General features: G+C 39.4%; 1 protein-coding gene across 1 annotated transcript in view; it reads right to left on the bottom strand.

The window, feature by feature from the left end:
• LOC120538252 (transmembrane protease serine 9-like) overlaps positions 1-14,076 on the bottom strand; it is a 39,109-nt gene extending 25,033 nt beyond the window's left edge. The window contains exons 1-5 of the mRNA XM_039767705.1: positions 14,021-14,076; positions 13,637-13,796; positions 9,414-9,549; positions 9,030-9,257; positions 8,736-8,903 (exon numbers count right to left, since the gene is read on the bottom strand). Of these exons, the coding sequence (XP_039623639.1) occupies positions 8,736-8,903; positions 9,030-9,257; positions 9,414-9,549; positions 13,637-13,796; positions 14,021-14,072 (744 nt within the window). The 5' untranslated portion in view covers positions 14,073-14,076. The remainder of the gene's footprint in view (positions 1-8,735; positions 8,904-9,029; positions 9,258-9,413; positions 9,550-13,636; positions 13,797-14,020) is intronic.
• Between the last annotated feature and the right edge of the window lie 684 nt (positions 14,077-14,760).

Raw genomic sequence — 14,760 nt, 5'->3', positions numbered from 1 at the left:
TTGGGAGAACACAGTCAGAATTATATTTTGTTTACTGTATTTAGTTCCAGTTATTTATTAGTATATTGGTCATACCATCCAGTTGTTGCCTTTTGCGAATTATCGTCGGTGGCATCACATGTTGGTAGGGAGTACCTCCTATGTGCTTGCACTTGTGTGACATCATGTGGGTATGGATAGTTTCTTCCGGTGCCAATTTGGTTTAAGAGAAAACTGCATGATCAGTTCTTGTATGCAGCTTGGAAAGGAAAGAGCCTATTCTCAGCTAATTTCCTCCTGCGGTTGTCTTTGTTTTTTCATTCAACTGTTGCTTAACCCTGAGCTCAAAGTGCTCTTTTGCTATAGTTGTCCTTTGATCTTACCTTTTTTTTTTTCTCTTTCTCTGTCTTTTTCTGCTGTATATGATATCTGAGTGCTGCATTTGACACCATTGATCACAACATACTTAGAAATCGCCTTAGTCAATGGGTGGGCCTCTCTGGCACGGTCCTAAATTGGTTTGAATCCTACCTGACAGGGAGAAAATATTTTGTTAGTTGTGGGAATTACAACTCGAAGACACATGATATCCAATATGGTGTTCCACAAGGCTCTATCCTGGGTCCGCTGCTCTTCTCAACCTACATACTTCCGTTAGGTCAGATTATCTCAGAGCACAATGTGAGCTACCACAGCTATGCTGATGACACACAGCTGTACTTATCAATAGCTCCTGATGACCCTGATTCTCTTGATTCACTAACACAATGTCTGACTTGTATCTCAGAATGGATGAATAGTAATTTTCTCAAGTTAAATAAAGAGAAAACTGAAATTTTAGTGATCAGCAATAATGGATACAATGAGGCTATTAGAAATAAACTGGATACATTAGGATTAAAAGTCAAGACGGAGGTAAAAAGCTTAGAGGTGATTGTTGACTGTAATCTGAATTTTAAATCACATATTAATCAGATCATTAGGACAGCATTTATTCACTTAAGAAACATAGATAAAGTTAGACCGCTTATATCACTGAAAGATGCTGAGAAATTAGTTCACGCGTTTGTTTTCAGTCGACTAGATTACTGTAATGCACTCCTCTCTGGACTACCCAAAAAAGATATAAATCGTTTGCAACTAGTGCAGAATGCAGCTGCTAGAAACCTAACTAGGAAAAGAAAATCCGAACACATTTCTCCAGTTTTAATGTCACTACACTGGTTACCTGTGTCATTCAGAATTGACTTTAAAATTCTGCTTATGGTTTATAAAGCCTTAAATAATCTCGCCCCATCATATATATCGGAATGTCTGACACCTTATATTCCAAATCGTAACCTCAGATCCTCAAATGAGTGTCTCCTTAGAATTCCAAGAACAAAACTTAAAAGAAGTGGTGAGGCGGCCTTCTGCTGCTAGGCACCTAAAATCTGGAATAGCCTGCCAATAGGAATTCGCCAGGCTGATACAGTAGAGCACTTTAAAAAACTGCTGAAAACACATTACTTTAACATGGCCTTTTATAACTTCATTTTAATCGTAATTTAACTTAATCCTGATACTCTATATGTTCAATCTCCTCAAAATAACTATTCATGGTGGCTCTAAAATCGGTACTGACCCCTACTCTCTTTTCTGTTTCTTTTTCCGGTTTCTTTGTGGTGGTGGCCTGCGCCACCTCCACCTACTCAAAGCTTCATGATGCTCCAACAATGATGGACGGATTAAAAGGAAGAAGTCTACGTGACCATCATCATCATCAAGCCCTTCCGTGAGAACCCTAAATCCAAAGAGGACTGTTTCATTTATGTTAGGTACAATGCCCAGAGGGGACTGGGCGGTATCATGGTCTGGAATCCCTACAGATTTTATTTTTTCTCCAGCCGTCTGGAGTTTTTGTTTTTCTGTCCCCTGGCCATTGAACCTTACTCTTATTCGATGTTAATTAATGTTGATTTATTTTGTTTTATAATTGTGTCTTTCATTTTTCTATTCTTTAATATGTAAAGCACTTTGAGCTACTGTTTGTATGAAAATGTGCTATATAAATAAATGTTGTTGTTGTTGTTGTTGTATATCTTTGCATAACAAAAGTGAACCTCTTTCATTTTACTTATGGAAAGATAAAGTTAGTCACCTTATATACCAAACAATAAAAATAAGAATATTAAATCCAATTTGTGCTTTTTTTTCCTCCTTTGTTTCAGGCAGGCCCACTAAGCTACTCTCCCTTTTCCTTCCAGTGTTCTTGCTGTTGTAATTAAGAGTTTGAGACATGGTGAAAAGGGGTGTGAGGCTGGTAAAATAAGCCATAAAGCAGACCAGGACCTCCACAAACCTGTATTCATGTAGCACCACCTTTAAGCAACCAACCCCAACTTCTACCTGCAGGATTTGGCCTAAGCGGGCCAACTGACTTTTAAAGTCCAAAGGGCAATCAAAATACCAAAATGTATCCCGCCAGCACACCACAGCAATAACACAGCAATGCACCACCCCACTCTTCTTTCTCCAAGGAAGTGTTGTCCTCTGCCCCCCAGCTTTGACTCCCTGAGGTGAGGCAGAGCGATTCCTTTTATCTAGGCACCCGGGAGTACTTCTGGTGTCAAGATATGGTTTGTTGGAAGCACTTCAGGGTCATGAGGAAGTCTGACAAAGTAAACTTCACATATCTCTGCAGCACTCGTTGGGAGCACCCAGGGAACCCAACAGGGCCACCCTGCTGGACTACAGATCCCAGCATGCCCTGTGGGTATCTATACAGGTGCCATACACCATAGATGCGGCCATCTCATGTCTTGGGGAAGCAAATAGTTCATATATTTTATCACCACCTGAACTTCCGGCATAATGGCCTCCCAGCTGTTCAGTCCTCAACTGAGCCCTTCCCAGATGTCAGCATTTTTGCTGTGTCATTCTTGATTGAGGCAGGGAACATCCTGCCCTCAATTCCTGTCCCAGTATTGGTTTGGCTTCTGGGTGGGTAGGGAACCTTGAACCATCCCAGGTTGGGTTGCAAGCTCATGCTTGCTGTCCTTTACAGTGTGGTGTTTGGAACATTTTTTTAGCATATTTCTTGTTATTTGTTAGATGAGAAGATGTTGCTGGTACCACATACTGGAAAGATGATATCAATCTGTGTAGGTCATTATATTTTAATCTAATCTTGAGTATTCTATGAAAAAAAGAACATTCATTTCTGCTTAATATGACTTTTACTTCAACTAAGTCCAATATCATTCATCAGGGTGGGAGTCAAGTGAGTCACGCATGGCTTTTTGCAGAGGGTGCACATTTTAAATAAATAATGTGGCTTAATTTAATCTTGCACTGTTGTTTCACTGCACATGTGTTTTAATCATTACAAATAAAACTGTATCATAAGCTTCTAAAAAACATCTATTTAGTGCAACATATCACTTTATAAAAATCCACAGAATCATTAACTGGTAAGAAAATGTATGCTTCTTAGTTTGTGTAATTAGGAGGATGGTCACCACATGTCCATCACCACATTTCAGTGGTTTCTTGTGTACGTCCCCACTCAACGATTTGATAATCAGGAAAATGAAACAAAATTAAAGTTTAGAAATTCACTAAGTACAGAGTTCTGCCTGTCAACTTGAATAACCAGGGACTCCTTTTTGATCTGCATGCACTAATTTATTCGCTAATGGTGATGTTACTAACGAGCACGCATTGAAATGATTGACCCAAAACTGTAACATGGTGGGGCCCAACAAAAAGCAAAATTGCATCGCAGTAAGACATAAAGGAATTTCAGATGTATTAAATGTATGTTTTCATCCACGTTTGAGTATTAAAACCCTCAGAAAGACATAAAGATTGTAAAAATCCCCTCAGGGCCAGATGCACTAAATATTCAAAATCTCTGATCATAACAGATGGTAAGTGTAAGGACTGACAAAGTAAAGCAGTGACAGATAAGTAAACATTATCACATCATTGAATGCATTTGGAAAGGACCTTAATGTTTTAAGGAGAGTTGTCCCTAAGAACCTTTCCACGACAAAACAGTACTGTCTTCTTTTTTCGGCTACTCCCGTTAGTGGTTGCCAGAGTAGATCATCTTTTTCTGCCTCTTCCTGTCCTCTGCATCTTGTTCTGTTAACCTCATCACCAGCATGTCCTCTCTCACAGCATCAAATAAACCTCCTCTTAGGCCTTCCTCTTTTCTAGCAGCTCTATCCTTAGTATCCTTCTCCCAATATACCCAGCATCTCTCTTCTGCACTTCTCCAAACCAACACAATCTCACCTCGCCTCATCTCCCAGCCTACCAACTTGAACCGACCCTCTAATGTCCTCATTTCTAATCCTGTCTATCCTCGTCACACCCAATGCAAATCTTAGCATCTTTAACTCTGCCACCTCAAGCTCTGTCTCCTGCTTTGTGGTCAGTGCCACCGTCTCCAACCCATATAACATAGCTGGTCTCACTACCGTTCTGTAGACCTTCCCTTTCACTCTTCCTGATATCCGTCTGTCACAAATCACCCCTGACACTCTTCAAGCCATCAGTAAAACAGTACAGTGTGATAAAATTGTACTGGATGACAATTATTTTTTGTGATTACATTTTTAATGAATAAGATAAACATAAAACAAATATGAACTGACATTTACAATTAAATATAGTGAATATATAAGCATAGAATAAAGAAAGATGGTCATAAAGAATATTAGTAAGTAAATACAACAGGACTAAACCAAAGAGGATTGTACAGAATGTAAGACAACCCAAAAGTTATACATTCCTGTTACTGGAATCTGGCTATGCAACTGTGACTTACAGTGGACCTCCATTATTTTACATTTATGAAGATGATCCATTAATCTTAATGTGTTGAGAGTTCAAGGACAGCTAGATGGTTAAAACGTTTTCTATTCATACAAATAGAAGAAACTATTCATAGTTTAGCAGAAGTACTATGTAAGGAGAAGAACCCCTGCTGGATCATAGAAAGACGTCAAGGAGGAGAGAAGGAAATGTAAGTGGCTACAGTCAAACACGACAAAACTGAAACAGAACTCAACGCTGTCCCACTCTGACAGTGAGGACTCTTAAGGCTCTTATAGAAGAGATGCATCTGCCAAGGAGACCTTTCTTTATGGGCTATACAGGTTTTGGAGTGCAAAGGCGTTGAGAAACAATAACAAGTGGTTATTTAAAGACTATCAGATAGAAATCATTAGCTGGAAGAGAAGCACAGTCAGCAGTTTCCTGCAGATCAGTATTTTAGATAACAGCATAGCAACAAAAACCGCTGCCCCTGTAATCAGATTGCCTAAAGTTTTGCTCTGATGGAGAGGTAAAAGGATCAAATGTCACTTCTTTTAAGGAGCTAGTCGAGTACAGGGCATCCTCAATTACAGAATGCTAATTTGTTACCAGTCATCCCATATGGACTGTAATCACCTGTGTATCTGAACAAAAAACAATATGCACACATGGAGAACGTGCATAAATAGGCCAGGACTTCTTTTCCAGGAGATTCAGCCTAATCTTCTTTTTTATATAGTGCTTGATAACTTCCATCATTTATGATTTTCCCCTTCAATGTAATTACTGTATGCCTGAAAAAATATGCACTATTGATTTATGAATACAAGCTCCAGACTCTTTGTTGTCTAAACCTGGAAATTAATTTATTTTTAGCCTTTTTAATCCTAGTTGTACAATCTCATAATCATGTACAGTAGTATTTCCTTTCAAGTCCATGCCTCCATTGACTTCTTTGTGTGATGTTATCAACAACAACGACAGCATTTATTTTTAAAGCACGTTTTCATATTAAAGATGCAGCTCAAAGTATTTTACAAGATGAAAAAAGAAAGAATAAAGAAAAATATAAAAATAAGATGAGGCAATAAGTAAGAAAGTTAGACAAAGATGGAAATAAACTGACCTGCTGCCGTTTGCCACTACAGCAGCACCCTTAAGACCTATTTGAACAATGTTTTAAGATGAAAACGTATTAAAGATTTCTTTCCTACCTGCATTTTTGCTCGATTTTAAATGCCAGGAGCTGCAAACCTTTCTCAGTTCAGTCAAAATCAGTAAAGGAAAGAGCAGACTTCCAAGAGGAAGGCTACAGTGACAGTCATACCTGGACGAAGTTTTTAAGAAACTACTGACAGTGAGATATGGGACTGTAGTCCAGGGTAGAAGTGCATTGCAACTGTGAACCTCTGTCACATGTGTACATTGGGGGCAGCTGGGGACAGTTTAAGAACTCGGGTGATGGTAAATTCTCACTGGAACACAAGATGGCATTAATTACTTACTCCTTGGATCTTCCTCCCTCTGTATGATTGATGGCTTCCACTTTTGACATCACCTCTGGTGTCAGTCCACCTGGACAGACCTCTTCCTCTTCTTCTTTTTTTTTAGCATTTTTTTAGCTCACATTTTGTTTCAATTATACAGAGTTTTTCTGCAGTTGCCCCAGCTCTTTATGATTGCTTGTGGTTTTTCTTACACTCTGTAGCCTGCAGGGGGCGCATCAGCTCTCCAATCCTGACACAGACCTATATTAGGCACAAGTCCAGCAATACCAGCTTTTGTTTTTCTGTGGAAAATGCAACATAATCATAACATACATGCATCACCATAACATATATGTCATTTAAATTAATATAATATATCAAAAACTTTACATACTAACAACATTCAGTGAAACTGAGAATATATTATCTTTAAATAGGAGTATTTACCCACAATTCCTATTTACCGTATAGTCGTGTATGCAAATAATGCAATCTACTTATCCAATCATTCCGTGAGCTTTGCCAGTGAGAAAAGCACTACGAATAACTGCTTTAGCGTGCCCAGAGCAAATCTCACAAATGGTGGTGCGGAACAGAGGATGATATTTATTAAGTTTTAACACAAGTTTTATTAGATGTCAATTTGGGAGACAATCATAGTTTGAGTTAGATCAGCTTTTAGCAATTCACTCAGGAGCTACAGTCCTGTTGCTGTTTTGATTGTTTAATTTTATTTCACTATGTGTATGTCTTCTGTGCTACAGTTTGAGAATTATTATTATTGACATCCATCTATCCATTATCAAACCCGCTATATCCTTACTACAGGGCCATGGGGGTCTGCTGGAGCCAATCCCAGCCAACACAGGGCACAAGGCAGGAAACAAACCCTGGGCAGGGCACCAGCCCACTGCAGGGCACACACACACACCCATACACCAAGCACACACTAGGGCCAATTTAGACTCGCCAATGTACCTAACCTGCATGTCTTTGGACTGTGGGAGGAAACCGGAGTACCCGGAGGAAACCCACACAGGCACGGGGAGAACATGCAAACTCCATGCAGGGAAGACCCGGGAAGCGAACCCAGGTCTCCTAACTCATCATCCTAACTGCTGTTGTTCGTGTTATTGTTGGACTGTGTAGGTTGTCAGACATTAAGGCCGAATATGCTAAAATAATACAAAACATTACACTTCATTCGCTTTGAACCTGAGTGTTCACAGGTCTGTATTATTTAAAAAAATGTCATGTCACCCAGGGCCATTTCTGGGCAACAGAATGTGCTGTGCAGAGTGCAGACAGTGCAGGCTCTGCTGAGGTGCACAACATAAACATTTCTTTGTGCTCCGCTCCAGTTTGATACATTTTTCTAAACAAAATAAAGATAGGAATCACTACATGGGGCTGCAGTAATGTGCCATGACCATGAGAGGGCACCTTAGGCGCTTGCCTAGACCATCTATGCCCAGAAACGGCTCTGAGGTCTATACAGCTGTTATGAGAAAAAAAAAAAAAATGTAATTTGTTATTTAAAATCAGTGCTTTCTATCATCCACTACAGCAGTTGTTTCCCAATATTTTTATTGGGAGAGCTTAGCTAAACAAATAGGTTTTATGAACTGAATTGTTTCCTCTTGGTTGTCAAATTTTTTATGTTCTTCTCATATTCTTATGTTTTTCCTATGGTGGCACACTTTTTGTAATCAAAAATATCCAAAGGCACACCACTTTTTGACTAAATACAAACACATCACATCTCAAACATGGGCCCAGCAGTCTGAATGGGGTGGGAATATCAGAGAAGCAGGTAAAAAAGCAGCACCGATATCAGCGATCACAGACACGGCACATAGTGGGCACTTTGGTGGCATCTCCCAACTGCTTTGTCACTTTGCCCACCACTCTCTGCTTCAGAGGTAACTGATATGCCCACTATCCACCAGTACTGTGAGACTCGCTGTTGACCACACATCCAGGTAGATGGACTCTATCAGCCAGGGGACAAGTCCAAAATGCTCTAAAAGCTGTGCCCACAACATAGGGATTGCAGAGCTGCTTTTATGTCAGCTTCTCCAAGTAGTCCTGTCCTCCTCAGCCAGGTCTTGACCACCTGTGAACTGTCCCTCTCAGGTTCAGACCCAGGTGCTCTACACTGTTATTTCCACAGCATACCTGGGTAGCTCTCATGGCACGGTCCACTCTGCACACTGGTTGAAAAACACCCCACTACAGAATCTGAATTCTTAATAATAAGTCACACACTTTGTACACTGCAATGAAGACTTTATTCAGACAGGTAAGCAGATGAACAAATAAAATCACCCAGTAATCCATCCTGTCTGTGTCAGCGTTCTAAACGCTAACATAAAAGTGTACGATATATTAAAATCCTCAAGAACCCAGATGACTTAGTGGATGAGGTGTGGTCCCTTCCTGGTTCTGGAAGGCACCTCAAGCAGAAGTGCTGGCTTCCATTTTCTGGTCGATCCAGTCTCGGTACTCGGACAGTCTTGTGTAGACATTACTCTCAGGATCTTCACATTTGTCTGGGCCATAAGATACAATTCCCTCAGCAGTGAAGAGGTTCCCACTGCCAAGACAAACCAGTGGGCCTCCGGAGTCTCCCTGAAATAAACATAACTGGTTTTAACTGGTCTTAAATTGATACCATATGAAAATAAATACCAATGATAAAGAAGTCAATTGACCAAATCAAACTTTGTTTTCTAGGTTTTCAGATTGGAGACTTACGATACAAGCTCCCTTTCTTCCACTGCCTCTTGCACATATCTGTTTAGTTGTGTCGCAGTATTTCTGGACCTTCACCTCCACCTCTCTCAGCACATCACTGATTCTTCCTTTGGTTGCAGTTCTTCCCCATCCCGCCACAGAGCAGGAGGTACCAGGCTGTATGGACTCACCACTCTCTGGAAGGCGGATTGTTGCTACTTCATGTGTGAGATCGGCACTGTGGTTCAGCTGTTGAACCAGTGAAGAAAAGTAAGAGTATAGTCAGTCTGACCTTTAAGCTCTAGGCATACTTAGAACTTCAGGCTTCATTAAAAATACAACCATGAGTTAGATTTTCTATAAGTCCAGCAGAAATAAATTAAATCTGGAGCCCCCAGCACTCACCTTCAGAAGCATGATGTCATTTGCAAAAGTCACCTCATCATATTGTTCATGAGGGATGATGTCCTGAACTTGTATCTGCTGCTGGGCCATCTCATTACTTGAGAGGTTATGAGCCCCTAGAGTCACCGTGATTCTCCTGTGAAGCATAAAAGCAGCTCTTGAGTCAGGGAGAAGTATAGGGTGAGCGTTTCTGCATTGACGGTAGGATGGTGGCAATTTTCCAGTCTTTCCCTGAGAAACCTAATCTGTACATTGCACAATATAGAGAAAATACAGAGAACTGAACTAAATAATGATAACCTTTGAGAAATTAATTGAAATGTTCTAAATTGTACTATTCTATAGAAATAATTATTGGAGACCCTAAACTGGATTGCTGCAGTCCTCCGAATCTCTTGAATTTTCGGGCTTCTTCCATGTTTAATTTATAACTCATCTCAAAACGGAAAGACATTGAGGTCTGACATTTATCAATAACATTTGTACTTAAGGCTGTCAGTCTCTTCATACTTCACACCATTGATCTTTTAATCTGCATCTGCATATAAATGCATGAAGCACCTATTGAGACAGACATGTCTGTCCATCTGTCCGTCCGTCCGCCTGTCTGTCTATATGAAACAACTCAACCCCGGGCGGATCAGGTTTGTTGAAATGTGGCTCGCTTATTCTTCGAGGAAATTTGTTGAGACAATTCAATTTCTGTTGTAATCTCTCAAACAGATACAAAGCTTTACAAAGGCTTGAAATTTCAAAATCTCCTTCAAAGATTTGCAGTCTTGTCTGTCTTTAAAGAGCAAAACATTCTGTCTGACTTCAACTATAAATTAGTTTACTGTTTCAATTTTACTTTGAGATCAGTTACATCAGCTTGTATTTTTATTTTTGTACTCATCTGACAGTATGAGTGAGACACCGGGAAGGTACATGCAAAACACACATGCCAAAAAGTTACTTATCTGGAAATGAATGAATGGAAGAGGGAAGAAATTCTGTAAATGCTGCTCAATAAGCATAGATGGAAGGAACAGTGTTTATGTACAGTATAAAGTACCTCACGGCTCTATTACCTGCACATCATTATTGTAAAGAACAGACGTTATCAACATGCAGCTAAAAGATGTTGAACTAATTTATTACACAAAAAAGGTGCTGTTCTCCAAAGTTATTTAAAGATAGCATGGGCTTAGAAAGGGAGGTGCAGTTTATGTCAGTAGATCAGAGCAGTGGGGTGTATAAGAACTATCGTCGTGCACAAATACCAGAATGGAGCAGAACTCCAGCTTGTGCCATAATAAAGCTTAGTACTGTAACATTTGACAAAGAGTTGGGCTACCTTCCCTTCTGTGTATTTTGAGACTGCAAAGAAAATCTTTAAGATGTGTATCACCTTTACAATTCCTACTATGTAACATTTTATTTATTAAGATAGTTTTAATAAATTACTGAGTTTTAACTAATTTCAGTATCTAGATAGGGATCTTATATCAGGTGCTTTTCTTCTTTCATGGAGAAATTTTGATTCCCATTTTATGCTATTATTGATCTATTTTATGTTTATATAATTATTTTTCTTTTGGTAATTTTGCTTTATTGTTCATACAGAGGGTACTGCTGCCTCGCAGTAAGGAGACCTGGGTTCACTTCCTAGGTCCTCCCTGCATGGAGTTTGCATGTGCTCCCCGTGTTTGTGTGGGTTTACTCCCACAGTCCAAACACAGGCTGGTTAAGTGCATTGGCGATTCTAAATTGTCCCTTTGTGTGTGTGTGTGTGTGTGTGCCCTGCCCAGGGATTTGTTCCTGTGTTGGCTGGGATTATCTCCAGCAGACCCCTGTGACCCTGTGTTAGGATATAGCAGGTTATGAAATGACTGACTGTTCATACAGAATGAGTCGGCCTTTACTTTGTTTAACTGAGTGGTATGGTGTTACTACTAAGGTGAAGAAAGAAGGGATTGTATTTACTGCACAAAATACCTGTTTCAGTTCATTCTAAAACTACCTTTACAGCTCTTCGTTTGTCATTGTGTTTTTCTTTGGAAGCTCCACCCTACTCATGAATATTGATGAATTACAAAAAATTGGCAGAACGAATAGAAATTTTCATGATTTTGTTTTACAGCATTATGTTCTTTCATCCACTAGGTGGCAGCTGAATACTGTCCCAGGTTATTTGAACTTAACACTATAAAGCATAACATTACATGTCACCTCAATCTCAGAATTCTGAGATCGGGGTTAACTCCAAGGAGGTTGAACAAAGCCTTTCTGAATAACAAATCATTTTATTTATAAATATTCTTCATTGCTTTCTTTGTAAATAGCCAATGTTTGACAGTTTTGGGATTATTTCAGAATTTTGAGCTTGGGACTCCTCTACAGAGCTCAGCTACAGGCAGGGTTCATTATCAAGAGAAAAAAATCAGACAAAATCTTTAAAGTCCAAAACAGTCTGCAAAAATGACTATAGTCATCGTGACTAACATATTGAAATATGGACACCCAGTGGTCATTTTGCATATTGGCAGTACAATTTACCAACGTCACAGGGTACCAACTGGATGCTGCCACCAGCATCAGTATGCTCATATGCACATGCACAAAATGGTGGCATTTGTAGGCAAAAACAATTAACAAAAAGGTGATTTTCTAACATCACTAAAACAATATTAACATTTTATAATGACAGCAACAGAAAAAATGAAATACAAAAATGGCTGTTGCACGAAGGAAAACTTTAAGATAAGGTTGGTTAATTTTTAATTGGCAGTGACACCGTCACTGATAATAATCACTTCTAATAATATATAATTGACAAAATAGAATTTACAAATGATCTTTCTTAGCTATAAGCTGGTCATTTTCTATTTTAGGGGGCTATGTTTGACAAGTTAGGTGTGAAGGAAATCAAATGGCCTGCACAGAGGCCTGACCTCAACCCTACTAAACCCCTTTGGGATGAACTGGAATGTCAAGCCTTCTGGATTTGGTGGCTGGATGGAGAGTCAATTTTAAAAGAACTGCTTATTTTGTTTCATTTGGAAAAACATCATTTTAATAAACTTTAAAAAATCTCTCTAGCCCATGGAGAAATGACACCAGTTACTGTTCTCCAGTGCCGGACAGTCCTGCTCTTATTCTGCATTGTGTGTACAAGTTTCTCCTTTAGTAGCATTTTGGACTCACTCACACAAACAGCATACAGTAAGTGCAACTTGACTCAACCAGACATGAGGTTCTCACAGGAGTTCAGTGTGGAGATACCAAAAAACCTTTTTGCAGTTAAAGTTCATTGAATTATGTGTGGTATACCTGGAAGATAGAGGACTGCAGACAAATAGGAAGAAGACAGAACATATGAAGTTTAACGACGATCAGGAAGAGAAGTTAGCTTGCAGGATGAGCTATTGAAATGAGTGGAAAAGTTTAAATATTTAGGATCAGTGGTAGCCCAAGATGGAAAATCAGATACAGAGATGGCCCACATAGCGCAGGGTGGATAGAATAATTGGAAGAGTGTATCAGGAGTATTGTGTGATCTAAGAATTAAGACAAAGGTTAAAGGTAAGGTTTTTAAGACAATGGTAAGACTAGCAGTGCTGTGTGGAACCAAGACCTGGGCAGTAAAGGAAGTGCAAGAGAAGAAGTTAGAAGTGGCAGAAATGAGAATGTTGAGATTGATGTGTGGAGTTACAGAAAAAGACGGAATAAGAAGTGAGGCAATCACAGGTACAAAAAAAGCAGGAGAGATATCTAAGAAAGTACAGAAAAGTGCATTGAAATGGTATGGACATGTGATGAGGAGAGACAATGAATATGTGGGGACAAAAAAGATGGGAATGAAAGAAGTAGGAAACGGAAAGCGAGGGAGGCCAAAGCAGAGGTGGATGGATAAAGTAAATAAAGATTTGAAAGAAAAGGGTCTGACTAGGGAGGAGGTGCAGGACGGAGGTGTTTGGGAAAGGTTGATCAAGCACATTAACCTGACATAGAAGGGAGAAAAGAAGAAGAGGAACAAGAAGAAGAAGATGTCAGTTCCAGTGTAAAAAACTCATATCTTTCAAGTGCCTCCTTATGATGGTTAATATTACATTCTCAAATCTGCTTTATTCTCTACAGGACTCGTTTCTTAAGGTCATGGTGCATGCATTATCTAATTTACTTGATCATTACCAAATAAACTTCTCGTTTAATGGAGGTAACCAGGACTCTAAGAGACTTACTGTCCTTCACAGTGGGCTGCTGTTAAGATGAAGTCTCGGTGAATAAGGAACCCTCCACAGATGTATTTATTAAAGTAACTTTCTATTTTCAAAAAAGCCATGTAGGGTCGGCTGTGGGGGGAGGTTTCAGTCCCATCAATGATCTTGTCTCCACAGACACCTGAAAGCACAGAAGTTAAAGGTATGAGGCTGGATAAGTCGATGCAACCATTAGCAATTAGCTCTAGTTTGACATGAACATCATTCAAATCAATTTGTACTTATTCTGAAAAAAGATGGCTGTTATTACATAGCAGATGAATTACATTTCTTTACAAGAATGCAAAATTGTTTAATTCAAAATGAAATGTCATCACTAGCCCCTCTCCTCATGTCCCAGTTTACCTGCCAGTCCGAGGCAGATGGCGGTGATGGCACTCCAGCCCACTCCCGGCATGACTCTGCTTCTTTCTGTGCAGCTTGGCTTCTTAGATCACATTGATATACAGAGGCATAGGGGAAGGAGGGGGAAGGCGGGCATTTTCAAATAGACCACAAACCCTAGTGCAGTTGGCATCCACAGGAGGAAAACGTTTTGCTGTTCAGGAAGAGACCTGTCAGTTTTACATTTGTTCATAATAAAGGTGTACAGCAAGTGTATTCAGTGATTTGAGTAAGAAGAGTCTAAATTAGAAGGCTTTATTAGTAGAAATGAAGAGATACGTTTTAATAAGTATAAGAAAATTGCCATAAAAATAGCAGTTAAGCAGGAAAGTAAGCTAATTATTAGTGTAAAAGGAGCTATAATGAAATATATAGGTGATGAAATAAGTAGGTAATGTTTATACTCCTTATAAGTCAAGACCATCATGGATGTCTCAGTACCAGAAAATGTAACACCATCATCCATCAATATTCTATCATCATTCCCAATTAATATTTAGAACATTGTGATGCCTTTAAAAAAACAAAAACGTTTAGAATTGCAACTGCACAGACACAATGAGTTTACCAGGTGGACTGTTATCCAAAGTAAGGCCATACGCATTGTTTGGTCATAAAACCAAAGCAATGGATGATTGCCTGAAAGAAAATCTAGGAGGCCGTCAATCCATCCAACTAAAGAAAGGTTCTTTAAGTTTCAT

Source organism: Polypterus senegalus, chromosome 10, assembly GCF_016835505.1.
Source record: "Polypterus senegalus isolate Bchr_013 chromosome 10, ASM1683550v1, whole genome shotgun sequence".
NCBI classification, from domain to species: Eukaryota; Metazoa; Chordata; class Cladistia; order Polypteriformes; family Polypteridae; genus Polypterus; species Polypterus senegalus.
This window is presented reverse-complemented; position numbering and strand designations above follow the sequence as displayed.